The sequence below is a fragment of the Lepeophtheirus salmonis genome, chromosome 8, assembly GCF_016086655.4.
Source record: "Lepeophtheirus salmonis chromosome 8, UVic_Lsal_1.4, whole genome shotgun sequence".
Lineage (NCBI taxonomy): Eukaryota > Metazoa > Arthropoda > Copepoda > Siphonostomatoida > Caligidae > Lepeophtheirus > Lepeophtheirus salmonis.
In genome coordinates, this window is record NC_052138.2 from 20459015 (window position 1) to 20475632 (window position 16618).

At 33.4% G+C, this 16618-nt stretch overlaps 3 protein-coding genes across 4 annotated transcripts; 1 reads left to right on the top strand and 2 right to left on the bottom strand.

Annotated features, from left to right (window-relative positions):
* Positions 1-4842: 4842 nt before the first annotated feature.
* Positions 4843-11492, top strand: LOC121123742 (mitochondrial basic amino acids transporter). 2 transcript variants are annotated; one of them, XM_040718870.2, is made up of 6 exons: positions 4843-5468; positions 6205-6332; positions 7783-7941; positions 9681-9877; positions 9949-10459; positions 10528-11492. In XM_040718870.2, the coding sequence occupies exons 1-6, from the start codon at positions 5435-5437 to the stop codon at positions 10930-10932; spliced, it is 1434 nt and encodes a 477-aa protein (XP_040574804.1). In that variant the 5' UTR covers positions 4843-5434; the 3' UTR covers positions 10933-11492. The 2 variants fall into 2 exon arrangements, with proteins under 2 accessions (XP_040574804.1, XP_071746737.1); XM_071890636.1 differs by having other exon boundaries at positions 4995-5468; positions 6205-7608.
* An 8-nt stretch (positions 11493-11500) lies between these two features.
* On the bottom strand, positions 11501-14340 carry LOC121123741 (sodium- and chloride-dependent neutral and basic amino acid transporter B(0+)). The gene is made up of 5 exons (XM_040718869.2): positions 13686-14340; positions 13270-13627; positions 12237-13214; positions 11964-12176; positions 11501-11876 (listed from the first exon to the last, which is right to left on the bottom strand). Exons 1-5 carry the CDS (start codon positions 14234-14236, stop codon positions 11676-11678), a joined length of 2301 nt encoding a protein of 766 aa, XP_040574803.1. The 5' UTR covers positions 14237-14340; the 3' UTR covers positions 11501-11675.
* Positions 14341-14363: 23 nt separating this feature from the next.
* On the bottom strand, positions 14364-16021 carry LOC121123056 (uncharacterized). The gene is made up of 4 exons (XM_040718137.2): positions 15644-16021; positions 15253-15544; positions 14821-15188; positions 14364-14680 (listed from the first exon to the last, which is right to left on the bottom strand). The coding sequence occupies exons 1-4, from the start codon at positions 15857-15859 to the stop codon at positions 14672-14674; spliced, it is 885 nt and encodes a 294-aa protein (XP_040574071.1). The 5' UTR covers positions 15860-16021; the 3' UTR covers positions 14364-14671.
* Positions 16022-16618: the final 597 nt, after the last annotated feature.

Below are 16618 nucleotides of genomic sequence, written 5' to 3' on the forward strand. Positions count from 1 at the left end.
AATTAAATATTGTCTAATTCTCAGTCGAGAGTATCTATGTTTTGCTAAGGAATTTTCCACTCTTTCCTTAACATATTCTTTCGTATTAAGGTCCTATATTAATAGATTGTACGTATACAAAGGTTCTGTTGAAATTCACGCATTGAGTGTATGCAGAGATATCAAAACTAATGTTATTCCAGTGTATATAATATTCTAAACAGGTTTAACACTAGAAAATAACAACATTGCTTTTAACAATAAAGATACAAATGAATGGTGTCAGAATAAGGGTTCAAATCTCATTTGAATTAAAGGATCCTTTTCTTGATCATGGGATCCCTACCTGATCTCTAGATCAATGTATAAGGAAACGGTCTTGATCATGTATATTCGGACTATCCACATGATTTACATCTCCAAGCAGGGCATCCGTAGGGGGTAGCCACAATTTTTTCTCTCTATCAACATTAAAATCAATCCTGTGAAGGACGCCTCTGCCATGAGACTTCAAAGATCTTTATGGGCTTAAATTTGATGTTTAATTGAAGTTTTTTTTTCTCTCCTACAACAAAAAAAAACAACAATGAAATGATTGAATGTGTTGTCCATAGTAAGAAAAGACTAGGGGGAGTTGCAACAGGCCCTTTCCCTCTAACATCAAATAGACCCATAACCCATAAAAAATACATTAAAATGTTGAAAAATAATACAGATTATTCTGGCGGAATAATCAATCATTTTTGTCTACTTTTCTTAGAAATATTAAAGGGCGCCCACAACGGGTGGGTTGGAGGGGCTGTATCCCCCCAAATTGAATTTTTTTTTGCCAATTACTAGAAAATATAATATTTGATTTTTTTTTTGTGAAAAACAGTGGATTTTTGAAATTTTTATTTTTTGTGAATAGCTGTGGATTATTGAAATTTTTATCCTCAAATATATATATATAATCTTTCGGACTCCCCTGATATTGGATTAAACTGATTTTGAGGGCTAAAAGTAATTTATTGTAGTCAGTTTATCAATAATTTGGCTGTAACTTATATCTGCTAAATGATTGATTATTTTGCGCTCAGTTAATATAATTTTATCAAAATTCACTCATTGCGGAGATATTTAATCCCCATTACAGAGCGTTTATTGTTTATTCTTCTTAATTATTTTATATAATGATAATTCACATCAAACATGTTTGTTAACCTAACCACTAACCAGAGTTGTGATTGTCAAAATTTCCAATCTATAATAATGATCAATGATCTATCAGGGGTGTCTACAGGATTACATTTTGGAGGGGGCTTGGTTTCTGAATTTTTTAAAAATTATAATTTTTTCGAAAAAAATTCAAAATAAAATGACTACATGTTAATTGTATTGAAAAAAATTTACAAAATAATTATTTTTTTTCAAAAAAAAAATTAAATATTAAATTTTATGGAAAAAAAAAATCAAAATCAAATTTTATGGAAAAAAATTTCAAAAACCCATAGCTATTCAATAAAAATTACATTTTTGTGAAGAAAAGTTCAAAAATTAAATTACAAATATTAAATTTTTTGTGAAAAAAAGTTCAAAAACCTACAGCTACTCACAAAAATTTTTTTTTTGGAAAAAAAAATTCAAATATTAAATTTTCTTGTAAGGAGTAAAAGTTCCTTAATTTGGGGAGGGCTACAGCTCTATAAATTATATTTATTCCTCATAAAATATTTTTAGTCTAATTTTCAAAACTGATTTTTAAGCTATTGCAATTGTCCCATATATATATACAAGTTTATTGTGAATAATGCCTAAATTACAAAAAGATAACTCCTCTTTCATATTATAAACCGGTGGTTACTGATGGAGTCTCCTCGGAGCCCTTGTACTCCACGAGAGCTTTCATAAATATTAAATAATAATAAAAAATAAAAAAAACTGTTTGAGTCCTAAATTTTATATAAGTAAGGAATTCAAAAATGTTATTGGGTTATTGGAGTTATAAAAATATTGGAAATCATTGAGAGTAAACAATAATCTTCTATCATCGTACTTCTAATGAGGTCATTTTAATTCCCTACTGTACATTTTCATAGAAATAAGAATACCTAAATAGGTTTAAAACGTTGATTAATTGTAATTCACCATGTTTATTTAGAAAAAGTTGAGTGAACGAGGTTGAGGAATTTGATTGGGTAGTACAATATCCTTAATATTTTGAAAAAAATGTATTCCCGCCCATATTAACTAGATAGATAACTCTTTTTTTGAAATTATGATTATTTGTTCTTTGTTTCTGTGGATCCGTAAGCTCCTTCCTGGCTCGTTATACTCGTTCATTCACCTCTGGTTCATTCAATATAATACGTATAATGGTTGAGCTTATATAAGTTTAACGTGACATGTTTTTTTTACGTATACAGATTGGATTTACGCCGCTTCTCTGATAAATTATGCAAGCCATTTAGTAACAAATATCTACGTAGTTACATTGTGGTTGCTACAATATGTTATTACAATTTTATATCTTTTTGACGTAAATTCTTAATGTTTGATTTTACTCAGAGATCTGGAGTAGTATGTTAATGAAAGCATCATCGGGCGGTCAAATGATAAATTGTTATGAATATTAATATATAACAACTGGGTCTTTTTTTACTACCTGTCTTGTGTATCGTCATTGCATAGTACAAATGATATGAAAGTGGGGATCTAAATGTCGTCTGACTGACTTCATGTGTTCCCCAGTAGTAAAGAGAGAAAAAAAAGAAGAAATGAAATGAAACACACGTACACAAATCAGGTTTCGAATGCTAGTAGTACTATTATTATATGGTTCCATTCTAGAAAATAATGGAAATTTCCTAAAACGAACAGTATTATCTTTCTACTATGGAAATTCTATTTTTCCTATTTTATTCCTAACACGCGTTACCTCGCTAACAGATAAACACCCTATGTAATTTTTTGTCAGCAGTCAATTACCTCGTCTGACTTCATACGTTATAGCTATTCCATATTTTATTCTTTTTTGATAAATTAACAAAGTAATAATTTTACTCTACTAATGATATGTTTCCAAAAGGACAGTCCAATACAATTTCTTGTTGATATATTGGCCATTTTATTATCTATACAGACATTTTGGCTATCAAACAGAATATAAATATACCAGATGATTTTGGGCCTTTTCTCCTGTTTATTGTTGGGTGAAAGGATGTGTGATACAATAAAGGTAACGAATGAGCTCAGTGTAGTAAATGTTAGTTAAGAGTTTATAATTAATAGAAGGATTCATTTATGGCGGAATTTTGTAAAACTATTTTTGATTCAAATATTCCGTTCTTTCTCCTTTTTCTAAAAAATTTATCCATAGCTCTCTCTCTCTCTCTCTTTCCCCTCTTTATCTTCAAATCAGCTAGAGGCTACAGAAATTTAGAAGGATAATAAAAAGTTCCTTAATTTTTTACAGATAGGATCTATCAAGAAATGAAAAAACACACCTTCACAAAAGATGGCCTTAATACGCATTACATGTAATACAATGTGTATTACTATCATAGAGTATATAATATAGTCTAATATCTTGTAAGAACTAATTGTTATTGATATTTTCCCATATAAGCGATACCACTAAATAATTCACAAATTAACATTTATTTAATTCAAAAGTTACGTTGATGATGATTGGAGCTTTTTTATTTTTCTATTAATCATAGCTTGCTGGATTGATAGCCTCATTCTTCTCTGAACAGACCTCTTATTCAATTTCAAAATGATGTTCTTGCTAATAAGTCATAATTTTTAAAAGTACTTGTGTGATTTTGCTGGTAAGTGAGGCTCACCCGTAACTCCCATCACACGTTGTGTTCATAATTGCTTCAACGGACATCACTGAGCTCTCGGCCATTCTTTCAATAAAAGTTACAACAAACGATGCCCTTGGATTAGGAGAGTTCATTAGATCCGATCCAATATAAAATCAAATAACGCAGAGGCATAAATAGATGTAAGAAAGAAGATATCTGATGGATTTGATAACCCACCCCATCTCACAGTTTCAATGAATATTGTCAATTCAATTTTCTCTTGTTTTGATTCCGCCTTAAACCTGATTATATTTTTTGAATGAGCATCTTTTAAGGCAAGACATCTTCTCTAAGATGTACACTGAAATTTTTACTTGAGAGAAAATGCAATACATCCAGGAGCAAAGTATAGAGGGCTACTCTCTAAAAATAGATATAATTGTCTCCATTCGTAAGTATGTTTCAGAATTGGAGATGTCGTCGTCGCCAAAGAGTTCCTTAATTTGAGTCAAGTCCATGTTTGAAAATTTAATTAGTGATAAGACCCGTATTTTTTTTAGTATCAGAATAAAATTTTAAATTTGAGTGCACTAATGGTGGGACAAACAACTATGGCAATCCTTTCTCTGGAAATATTATATATTTTTTAAAGTTGTGCAGAGCATCGTTCAGGACGAAAACTCTTTTGTCCTGTGTTGTTGATGAGCAATCATTTATTTGCTTACCATTTATCCACAAATTTATGATCTTTCAGCGGAAATAAATGAAAACTAAAATCAGGATCTTTTGCAGTGTTATTGTAGCCTTGTTTGCAGTCAGAGGCACAGCACTTGAAAACCATAGTTATTAATTAAATATAATTCAATCCAAATCTTTACATCACAACTTTCAGTACAATGTATTCAAAATCTACTAGGTCATCTTTACTAAAATAAAAAAGAGCGCGCTCTATTCTTAAATTTATTTCCAGCTAGATAATTCTAGTCTTCTATATATGTATCTATCGACTATCTATTAATAAATAATATAGCTAGAATCCAATTATTTTACACAATGTAAATGCTGTGATGATATTGATCAAAGTAGCAGCTTAGATCATTTTAAGATAGCGAGCTAGAAAAGGTAATAAAACGCAGAATAAACAAGATAGTTTTACGCGTTTGAAATCCTTTTCCTAGGTCGTACAAATACTAGTAAATGTATCTTCATAAATTTTATGAGATTAGTATTATATAAAAAACATTGGTTTGTATATCTGAAGCTCTAGTTGTATTTTAAATCCACGATCTTCAGCTCTTCTCTAAAGTTTGAAGTGATATTTTGTTTATATATAATTAATGAAAAAAATCAGAAGATCGTTTTACCACCACTATCAGTATCATCATAGTCCACTATTATTTTTTGAAAAGACATATCCGACCATATATAGTATCACATCAGTCCACACTCCTCTCGTGAGCGCTCCTCCAAAAAAAATCAGATTCCCTTGTCGCATGTATCAGAGAATTGGCTCATTCAGTGTCAGTTCATAACCACAGGTGGTTTCTTGAAGGGCACACTTGGAACGTCATATTATCGAAATAGTTAAAGGAATTAAGAATCGTCTGTAATTTACTACATTTTATTATCACAGAAAGAGGAAGAAGTACGGAATTGTCATCAACATGGCTTTGGATTTTATTTCGGGTTGTTTGGGAGGTAAAGTTATTTTTTCCAACTGTCAGATTTTGTGGGTAAGAGAATGTGCGAGCCCCTTATTAAAGGGCGTTTGAGGAAGGAAATCCCGTGTTTGTCATTTTTTATATACAAGTATTCAATGGGTATCATATTGTGTCATATTTTTGCCTAATAATCTATTGAGGAAAAACAATTATTTATTGTAACTTGTATTAACAAATTCTACAAGTTACCATTCATAATAATACCTTATTTAGTTATAACATCGCTCATTTTAATAATTATTACAATGTTAAATGATGTTACCATTTCATCTCGATCTACTAATATTACTTAAATTTAAGAATAATATAACAAGGCATTTTAAATTTATAATGGGCCATATCAATTATTCATTTTCATCAAAATATGTAGTCAAAAATTAACTCTGTAGATCATCCATAGAATATTAAATCCTTCTATTATTCTCATCAAAAGTCCTACTCAAAATTCTTCCTTTAAATATCCTTTATATCTGATTATATATATGTTTGGATATCCATATGAATTCTTATGGCCAGCATGTGTATTTTGAAACCTTTTAGGCAAAACAGAGTATGTATGTTAAGCAATTTACTTTATAGTATATGTCTATTTTTCATACTGGTTTTTTCTTTATCAAAGCCTTAATATGTATTTTACATTATAAACCGAATATCACAAAAAAAACATTAAACAAGTTTTCATGAGTAGTAATGTTCATTTTTTTTTTCCGCAGGTGCTGCAGGTGTCTTGGTGGGTTTCCCCTTAGATACAGTCAAAGTTAAGATTCAAACACAATGTTCCGTAAATCCAATATATACCGGAACTTTTCAATGTTTGAATTCCATGATTAAAACTGAAGGAGTAAGTTCCCCGATTCTCTTTCAAATTTTAATATTCAAGCTGCTGCGATGTACTTAACTTTGTCATGATTATTTGACTCATGGTGCTGTTATAGTATGCACCATTTTCCCTCTACTATATAATGGGCAATTGATCCATTATTTAAATACAGGGTCGTTTAGATAAATCCGGACCACCTTTAACTGTATCTGACCTTTAAGGGAAGCAAGTAGAAGTTTGAAATTTTATTTACAAGTTATAATAATACTATAAAAAAAAAGTGTCCGCTATCTTCGTCAATTATTCACTCGATACGAGGCCTAAAGGATTTGCAGGCCATGACTACATCCACGAGGGAGACTTTGTCCCAGTGCTTGATAATGGAGGCCTTCAAGGAGTCGCTGCTGTCGTGTGAATTGGTTGAGACCTTCCTCTCTAACTCCCTCTAAAAGAAGTAATCTATGGATTCATTTAGGGGGAATTGAGAGGGCCAGGTCTGAGGGTCCCAAAATGGCACCTTCCCTTCTTTGAACAAGTTTCGAGTATTGTGGACCTTGTGAGAGGGGGCCATGTCTTATTGAAACAGGAACTCTATACCATTGGCATCAGCTTTCATCCAAGGTATCACTTGGGTCAGACAGGAGTTCGCAGTATGTATCTGCACCCACCCTCTTTTATAGCAAAAAAGAAAAAAGAAAAAAAAGATGGGGTTATGACACTGCCGTTGCTCCCAATTATCCCAAGGGTCATGATGCTGTCCGGAAACTTGTTTTTTAAAGACGTGGGGGACATTAGCTCTCTCTGTGGCTAACCATTTGTTGTTTTGGATGTTGTGTGATCTGTCGACAGTTCATTGTTTCTCAGCCGAATAAAAGATGATTCGGTTACCATAGGACTTCAAATAGTTGAGCGATTTTCTTCCGTGGGCAGCCCGGGTGGTCTTCATTTTGTCTGTAAGGATATGTATTTTGTAGAGGCGGTATGACTTCATCCTGAAATCAGTGTTGATGATATTGGAGACTTTTGCACGGCTTACTTGGCGCTTTTTCGTAAGAACGTTAATCGGAATCCCAAGAGATGCCTTCACGAACTGTATTAGGCCTACGAAGAATCTAGGTGTACGTTTTTTATCACTCCAGGACTTGTGGGCTTTTCTATGATATGTCCCTCCTCCTTCCAGTGGTTGTAGACGTCGTAGACTGTGCTCTTTGGATATCCGAGCATCTTTTTGATGTACACTGGGCTGAGGCCTGTGCAAGCCAATTCGGTGATGGTATTCCTTCGGGTCTCCTCCATTGTAAATACTTGTTTTGAATTAAAAGTAGTTCAACTAATTTAAAGTTAACACTCGACTTTTCACTTTAAAATTGAAAAAAAAAAAAAACAAAAACTTTCCTTATTGTTCAGGATCTAGTTAAAGATGGTCTGGATTTACCTGAACGACCCTGTATATTCCATATCCTTTCTTTAGGCATCTAGTTTATATCGAGGAATAATTTCACCTCTTGCTGGTGTAGCATTCATCAATGCAATATGCTTTGGTGTTTATGGAAATGTTAATCGAAGGCTTGAGAATTCAAACTCCATCCAGTCCATCACGATTGCAGGCTCAGTATCCGGATTTGTTCAGGTAATAATGTCATGTTACTTGAATTCTTTTCAAGAATCAATATATATTTGTATTCTTGAAAGTATAAATGATCATGTAATTATATATATATATAATTATCTATAATATGTACATAAAATGTCTTAAGACACAAATTATAATTAATGTATGGCAAAGTATTGATTGATATTTTATGTTTTCTTCTTTAAAGATGATGAATCACGATCATCACTATATGTTTGATTGACTCAGTACCTTGTTTAAAAAAATAAAGCTTTGAAGGTTTAAGCTCATGCTCTCCTTCAATTTGAAAGTCAAAGAAATTCATATACTGATGAGCGTGATTGCCATGTCCAAAATTCTATTCGAAGAGTACTGTGATACTAGTTAAGAGTAATATTTAATTTGAAAGTGAAGAGAATGGAGGAAGGCCTGCGGTTCCTTGGCTCACGGTTAAAGCCAAGTTGAACGGGGTAATTATATTTCATTTTACATTCAACTTACTCAATGTTTTTCTTTACTTCAGAAATTAGATTTTAGCCGAATAAACATGTATACCTTTTCGGGGTATTAGGATATGTATGTATAAATGGTGCAAGTAAAGTCATTAGCTGATTGACATGTCTTATACAAATAATTATCAGTGGTGGAGTTGCACGATTTTCACAGGGGAGGCCATTTGTAATTTTTAGCGCTCTACACTAATGATTTGCTCAAGTCTAATTTTGTAAAAAAAAATAACTCTGTTATTGGAATTCTGGGATCTTGTATTTTTTAGAAAATAAATTTCAGATCTTTTTTCGATTTGGCGTCTTCTTCAGATTATTTTTGACGCCCCTTGGCCAAAGCCGGGTTTATCTTCAGTGGGGCCTGGGGTAAAGATAAATGTGAGGGGACCTTTTCTTTTTTCCTTTTTTAAATTTGAATTTTTTAAAACAAATTTAGGATCATTTGTATATGAAATAATTTATCTAATTTTTAATAGAATAAAATGCGAAATCCTTTCTTTTTTAAAATGGTCAATCCTTCTATTTTTTAGGAGGATTGTCTATTTTTTTCATATTTTTATTGTGGACATTTCAGAAAAAACACTTTCTATGTATAAAATAAATTTTCCATTTTTCCCGTCCCTGTGGCCCCCTGTTACTCTGTCATTTCGAATAAAGTCTCTCTTTTTTTTTTTTTTTTTTTTGCATGTGTAACTTTTTAATGATAAAGCAGAGACATACATTTACTAACATCTTTCTAATCCTGCTTTTTGGTCCTAATTTTTTAATATTTCACAAATCGATATTTTTTTTCTTTTTTGTCAATCCTTGCACACAATGATGATTAAAAAGTGTTATCATCTTTTGAATTACAATGGCACCTTTTGTATTTTGATTGACACTGGAATAAGTGTGTGACACAACAACATTGTAATGAGAGAATATATAACTAATCATAATTCTTTCTATGGTCTTTGATAAAAGGCCAGATGTGCTCTGTATTTAAGGGGAAAAAAATTTATATATATATATAAAGCCCCTCCTCCCTTTCAATCCTCTGTGAAAAAGAATTGGAAAGTATCTACCGTACTCCAATTTCTTTCTTAAATTAGGTTATTATTAAGGAAAGTTTTAGTTTTCAATCAAGAGTAAAAACCAATTGTGGATTGGAGGGGGGTTATTGGGAAGAGGGGAGGAATGCTGCTTCTCATATAAACTTAAAATGTATTTTTGATTCCCATGAATATAATAACATTCAACTTATAATTAAAGGCCTTCCTATGCTCTCCAATGGAGCTCATCAAAACACAAATGCAAATTGGTGATGGGCACTTAGGAGTGAAAGATACGATTAAAAATATTATCAGTCACTCCGGGTGGAGAGGTTTGACCAAAGGGTTGGGCATTACCATTACTAGAGAAGTCCCTGCCTTTGGAATTTACTTTTCTTCCTATGAATATATGGTGAGGTAAGGTGTATTAGAATGTCCTTATGCTTATTTCGTTTAGAGTTACTATTCTGGTATATTTTTTTATATAGTGGAAGACAGGATAATGCGCCTTTGGTTTTTGCTGCTGGAGGAATGAGTGGTGTCTTTTCCTGGATATTTACTTATCCTATTGATGTAATCAAATCCCGCCTTCAAGCAGATATTGATGGTCGATTTAAAAGTCCTATACATTGCCTCGTTACTTCTCTTAAAGAGGAAGGGCATAAGTTTCTATTTCGGGGTGTAAGTTCAACTGTGATAAGAGCTTTCCCTACCAATGCTGCTACCATGGGAGTTGTGACTCTAATTATGAAGACCTTCGGGGAGGAAGAAACGAGCGTATATGATACAATGGCGCGTATGAGAATGGCAGAGTCTCTTCATGTGCGATTACCTAAGAACTTTGATTCACCACGCTATAAATTTCATTCTAATGTGAGCACACTATGTATCGAAGGCCCAGTCATTGTACAAATTCAAAAACCCATTTTCTATGTAGCTCCCTATCGATTATTTGTGGAAACCATGTTGGCAGCAATGCCGTCTGACGGAGACAAGAAGGTGACCTATTAATAATGAGTTACTCTTTCCTTCATTGATACTAATATCTTTCAATATTATTTTTTCAGGACTTGGAAGTCGGGACGATTCGTAGTGGTGTCAAACTTGGAAAAATTTCACGAATAGTCACAAAAATATTAAAAAGTAACAAAGTGAATCGGAATCATTACGATGAGGAATTTCAAGTCATGGTGGATTTGAACGCTGTGAGTCAGGATGTTATTCATTCCTGCTTTCGAAGCAAGGTTATTCTTGAAGAGCAACAACGTGAAAAAGACTTACTTGAAAGACTTGAAAAAGAGTATGAGGAGTCGCAGGAAACAATTAAAACACCCAGCATACTCCTTTCCAACAACGGAAGCAGGATTGTTCAAGAGTCACACGTTACGACCTCAGACTTTTTAAACAACACTTCAAGTCTCATAAGTACATCAAAGACCAATAGGATATATGGGTTTTATTACTTGATGTGAAGCTCGTAATTAATTGGTTATTATTATTGTATTTAAGCCTGTTTTTTTCATTCAGAAGTTAATGTTTCAGAATATGTTAGCATATACATTCTAAAGCTTTAACAATCATTTAGTTAAACTTAATTAATTTCAACTGGATGTTTATTCCTTTTTTATAGATATTTTTTTTTATTTATTATAACAGTGTATAAAATCCCTCTATTAAGGATTTGATTAGTCCTTTCTAAATCTCTTGTTAGATAAGGATTTTTCTTCAAACATTAAAAATCAAAATGTTTTATTATTATTTTTATATTAAATCCTTTTTACTCCCAAACTATAAAAAAATAAGCTCTCAAAAAGAAAGCAGGGCTCGAGGTGCGCTCTCTGCCATCAAGCTGAAGGAACGACCAATAGAATAATAAGACTTCAATCCTCAATGAATTGATAATACGCCATTTTGTATGACTTAATATTAAAGATAAACTCTTCAATTCAATCTATGAATTCGTCTGTGATTCGAAAAATAAATTGTAATTTATTTACTGTGATTTTGATTAATATAATATGAAAAATTAAAAGAATCGCATTTTTACTAAAAATGTTATTTTATATTTTAGATAATATCTTAAAAAATACTTTTTTTACAAAAAAGTTTATAATTGAATAGTTAAACCCAATGAATAACTAACACATGACTATTTCTTAATTTTTCTTAAAAGTATATAAATTAATTTAAAAAAAAACATTTAGGAGGGGGGTTGTTAATAGTAAGAATAAGGATTTGATTTAATGTCTTCTCTTCGAGAAAACTTGTCCGATCTTTTAGAGAGTAAAAGAGTACCATGCATTGAGCCTGTGGGAATTCTTTTAGATCGAAGACCCCAATCAGATGAAGGTACAAAAAGTTCCCTCGAGCAATTGATTCCAGAGTAGAAGAATTTGCAGAATGCGCATATAGGAATCTGAAAGGATAAGAGGATTAGGGAGGGGGAGTCGTGTGCTGAGTCTCAAGTTACAAATGATCATAAGCTAAAAATAAATAAATAAACCTGAAGGATTAAAAGAGATTGAACAGCAGCGATGACGAGCTCCATAGAGTTATCCAATTTCAAATCAGAGAGCCTTACAATCAAAACGTACAAAATAACTAGTGGACAAATGACAAGCCAGCTAGAATAAAATATTCTGCATTCTGTTTTAAGCATGTAGTGAAGAGCATTACTCCAAAGTCGAAGTCCATAAATGTAAGCGATTGAAACTATCTGGAAAAAAAAACAACAACCAATATAATTGAATTAAAGATTAATTGGTCATATAATTACCGTCAATAATGCAATAAAAACTTCAGTTATCCCAAAAAAGTACTCAATTATGGTATGATAAAGTGCCAATCCCAAACTTGTGGAAAAGACTAGAGTACAAATGAGTCCACAAATTGATATAAAAGTACATTTAATAAATCGTTTAAGACTATAATTTAATTTAGATTCGAGAGCAAACCCAACGTCCTCAAGAGTCGTATAAATCCCTTCCAAAAATAAGAGTACAGACCCCAATTGCCCAGAAAATATTAGGGCAAAAAATAATAAGCTCCATAGTCGATTCATAGGTGCCCCTCTAAAAGCCTCTGAGGGAACAACAAATGTAAAAGAAATGTAGTCCAATTCTTTCAAATGCACCAAATTTTTGTTCACGGCAAACAAGGCACAAAATGCAAGAGTTGACAAAATCCCCATTAAATAGAGCAAAAATTGAAGTAAAACCGTTTGATAATGCACTTTATAAAAAGTAAAATTCCTTGATCCAAGGAACAAAGGAAGTCCTGAAGCGAATGATGTTCGAATAGCTAATCCAGCCGCTCTAGCCCAAAAGTGATAATCGAGACATTTCTCATAATCAAATCCAAAATAATTCCAATGACCTGTTCCTTCCATAACGCTCATTCGAATAAAGTATGTAGTAAAAGCTAGTATAAAAAATATCACAATAGAGTAGAGGACTTTGCGAACAAATTCAAAGTTCTTGATTGATATCAGCCATATAACAAGCCAAACAAATCCTGCTGAAGCAAAGGTCTCCCATCGAGGCTCATAATACACTTCTCTACCACTCTCTAAAGAGAATCCATTAAATTTTTCCCAAAAGAGAAGAGCAGTTGAGTGAATTTCGGAGCGAGATGTACAATTACTTTCAGGAGCAATACAGGACTCAGACATGACAGAAACACTGCGAACGTGATCAAATCGATCACAATCCTTGATATTGTTCCAATCTCCATCACACATTGTCCAAGGTAGTTCCTATTTATTGAAGAGATAAAAATAATTGTAAAATAAATCCTTCATATCATAATACCTTAAGAAAAGATCCTAACACATAGAGAAGAGCATAAGAGGCCACAGCACTATCCAAAACTGCACTCACAAAGAAAAGACAGAGAAGTATAGAACCGATGCCAATAAAAAAAGGAACGATCTTCCATGCATGGACTAAGCCTCGCTGACTGTATTGCCCCAATGCAGATAGCAAGAAGGAGAGAGGAATCCCAACTATGACTAAAAACAAACCATATATAACTAAAAATATCCATCCCCCATTTTGAAGTGCCATTAGAGGAAGCTCAATGAGTGTTCGAAGTGTGCAACCAAGAAGAAGTCCTATGATGACAAAGTCATAGCGATTACTCCATTGTATCACGTTGCCACTCTCATATCTAAAATTACATTGTTTGGTTTCAAATATAATAATCTAAAAAAAGAGAATTTGCATACATTTGATCATTCCAATCAGGTATACCCAGAGGTGTTCTCATTGGATAGTCATCGAAACTTTTCCCAAATATGGACTCGGAATTGCTAGGTGCAGACTGAAGAGTGGATGATCCCCCTAGTCCAGAGTCTAAAGATCCGACATATTTATTTGGAAATATTTTTCTATCAAGAGTGGAAGAAGGTTGAAGCTCCGAGGTCTCCACAGGGAGAGTACATGCCTCCTTTTCCACTTCCAGTGTAATTTCATCAAAGCTGGTGTAGGTGGAGGTGAGGGCCAAACTTCTACTCAGTAAACGGTCCGAGGAAGAGGCTCTTTTAGGAGTTCCTTTTGCGTATTGAAAAGAAGAGGACGTAGAATAGGCTTCTGGGGATTGTTTCGGAGGAAGGGTGGAGAAATAGGAATAGCGATCCTCCCCATCACTGAGACACCGAAATCGAGATAAGGGGGGCATCTTTTCAAAGAGAGGGGACATGGGTAGTGTATCCCTCAGGGTAGACTCATTTTCCTCCATCTGTCCTAAGGGCCGGAGTCCCTCATCATCATTCGACATCTTCCAACTTATTATAAACCCTTCTTTTCCTCTCAAGGGAGAGACTTCAAGTAAATCACAGTTCTTAACTTCTAGATCATCATGAGTGACAAAGATAAAAAAATAAGAACAAATCAAGATAATCTTGTTTCGACGTTTTATTTATTTCATAGATGAACTATAATTCAAAGAAGGAGGATATTAGATCAAATCAAATCATGGAATTTTATACTTTCTTTTGAGATTTCAATATATTATATTTAATATTATGTATTATTTATGTATAATTGACATTTTAGTATTAATAACTTGGATTTTCTTTCTTCACAGATGACGATACTTTAAAATGACTTTTATTATTTGAAGAGGTATACGAAAATGAGGAATCAAACTTATGATTTGCGGTATTGGAGTGTGTAGGATGAAATAAGGAATTTGACCCTTGAGAATAGTCTGTCAGATATCCTTAATTAAGAAAAGAAAGAAATCAGGAGCTATATATGAGGAATTTTTTTTAGAGGCGCAGCAGATTTTATCTAAATATTTTTTTAAATAGATCATATAACATTTTGACCGTGCTACACCCCTTTGCATTCATGACAAACCTGAAGGTGTCTTATCCCTCCAAAAAACTCTTCTCTTTCAAATGATTCTTCATCATTGGACTCATCATCTTCATGCACTGGAGTGGACCCTGAATTCCCTTCAATCATTTGTGAGCTAGGGAGTTCGGACTGTTTTCTGATGTATTTCTTGTGTTTCATTCGTCTGTTTTGAAACCATGTTTTAACTTGTGTTTCAGAAAGACTTAGAGCCGTGGCTAATTCAACACGCTCTGGAGTGGAGAGATAACGTTGAGCTTCAAATCGTCTTTCGAGACCACAGAGCTGATGATCAGAAAAAACTGTACGAGCCTTTCTCCTCCGACATTGTTTTCCACTCTCCGTCGTAAAGAGTGAGGAAAATGGGAGATCTAAAAGAATGAGGCAGTACTCATGAGATAGGAACTTAAAGTACCTCTTGTAAATAATACGTACTTGAGGACAAGAAGAATGGAGGTGTTGAATTTGTTGTTGGAGAAACATTGTTATTTCCTGATGGAGAATTATGTTTATGATGAAGAATTGACTGCTGAAGTATTCCTGCTGCTGCGGAGGCTTGAGACGCTGCAGCGGCTAGCCCCATGGGTGATAGATATGCAGCTAATTGATTATAGTCGTTGATGTATTTCGAAAACCCTGATGCTGAGAGGGAGCATGAAGAAGAGTTGGGAGCCTCTTTTGATAGCTCTGAGGACTCGGAGGAGCGATTAGCAAGGTCTGCAATAAGCTAAATGGAAAAAATGAATTAGAAAATTTGTTCGTGGAGCAGTTTTCACTATTAAAAAAAATGTGAATCAAGATTCAAGGAGTGAGGAAGCTATTATACCTTTGGCCTCTGAAAGAGAATGTCCTCTATTAAGAATGAAGAATGTGATCTAAAGCCTTGTGGTAAGAGATGAGCATCTCCACCTGAAGTACTTGTGGGTGAGTTTCTCTCTGGGGATGATGGATTATTTTTGCTTTGATGGGTAGAGGATGATGATGAAGTACTTGAGGTATCCTTAGATGAAGGCTTTAAATCCTTTAATGGTTTCAAAGACATTTTATATGATTATATTTCCTCTTTCTTTTAACTGTATCTTATTTTGTGAACTCTTAATGTTTATGAGGACTTTAATATGGTTGATCGTCTTCTGATTAACTGTGTGATATTTTTTACATTATGATTTTTTTGGTGTAAAGCTCTGCTCATCCACGACCATGTAGTACTCATTATTTTCTTCTTCTTCCCTTCCTACTCTCCCCACTTTACCTTCCTCATTTTCTCGACAACAATGGATCATCGTTTTTCTCATCTTGAAAGCTTTCCAATTGGTAGTCGATTTTCTCCCATTGAGAGGCTTTCCTTATTGGTTATTTAGAAAATAGAGATTCACTATAGCCACACCTCTTCTGTATGATGATGTCTCTCTCTCGTCTCTCCACCGCTAACTTTCCACCCTGCTCCCCGTCCCTTTACGCTTTATTCCTATCAAAATCCCCCCCCCCGAGAGAAAGCTTTATATTATTGTAAGATAATCAATTTTGGATGATGGTTTTATAAGAGAAGAAAAAAAGAGGTTTTTACACTTATAACATGCTATGAATTTACTTGTAATTAATGAATCATTAATCAACTGTTTATTGGGAAGAGGATTTGAACAAATGATCTAAGAGATCATTGTTCAAATGATTCCGTAAGCCCATCTTAACCCGTAAAGTACAACAATCCATTTTTAAATTGGGATGTACCATATGTAAATATTTTTCAAAACCTCAAGTCCCCCTGGAGTACCTCTAATTACCCCAAAGGTCACGCGTG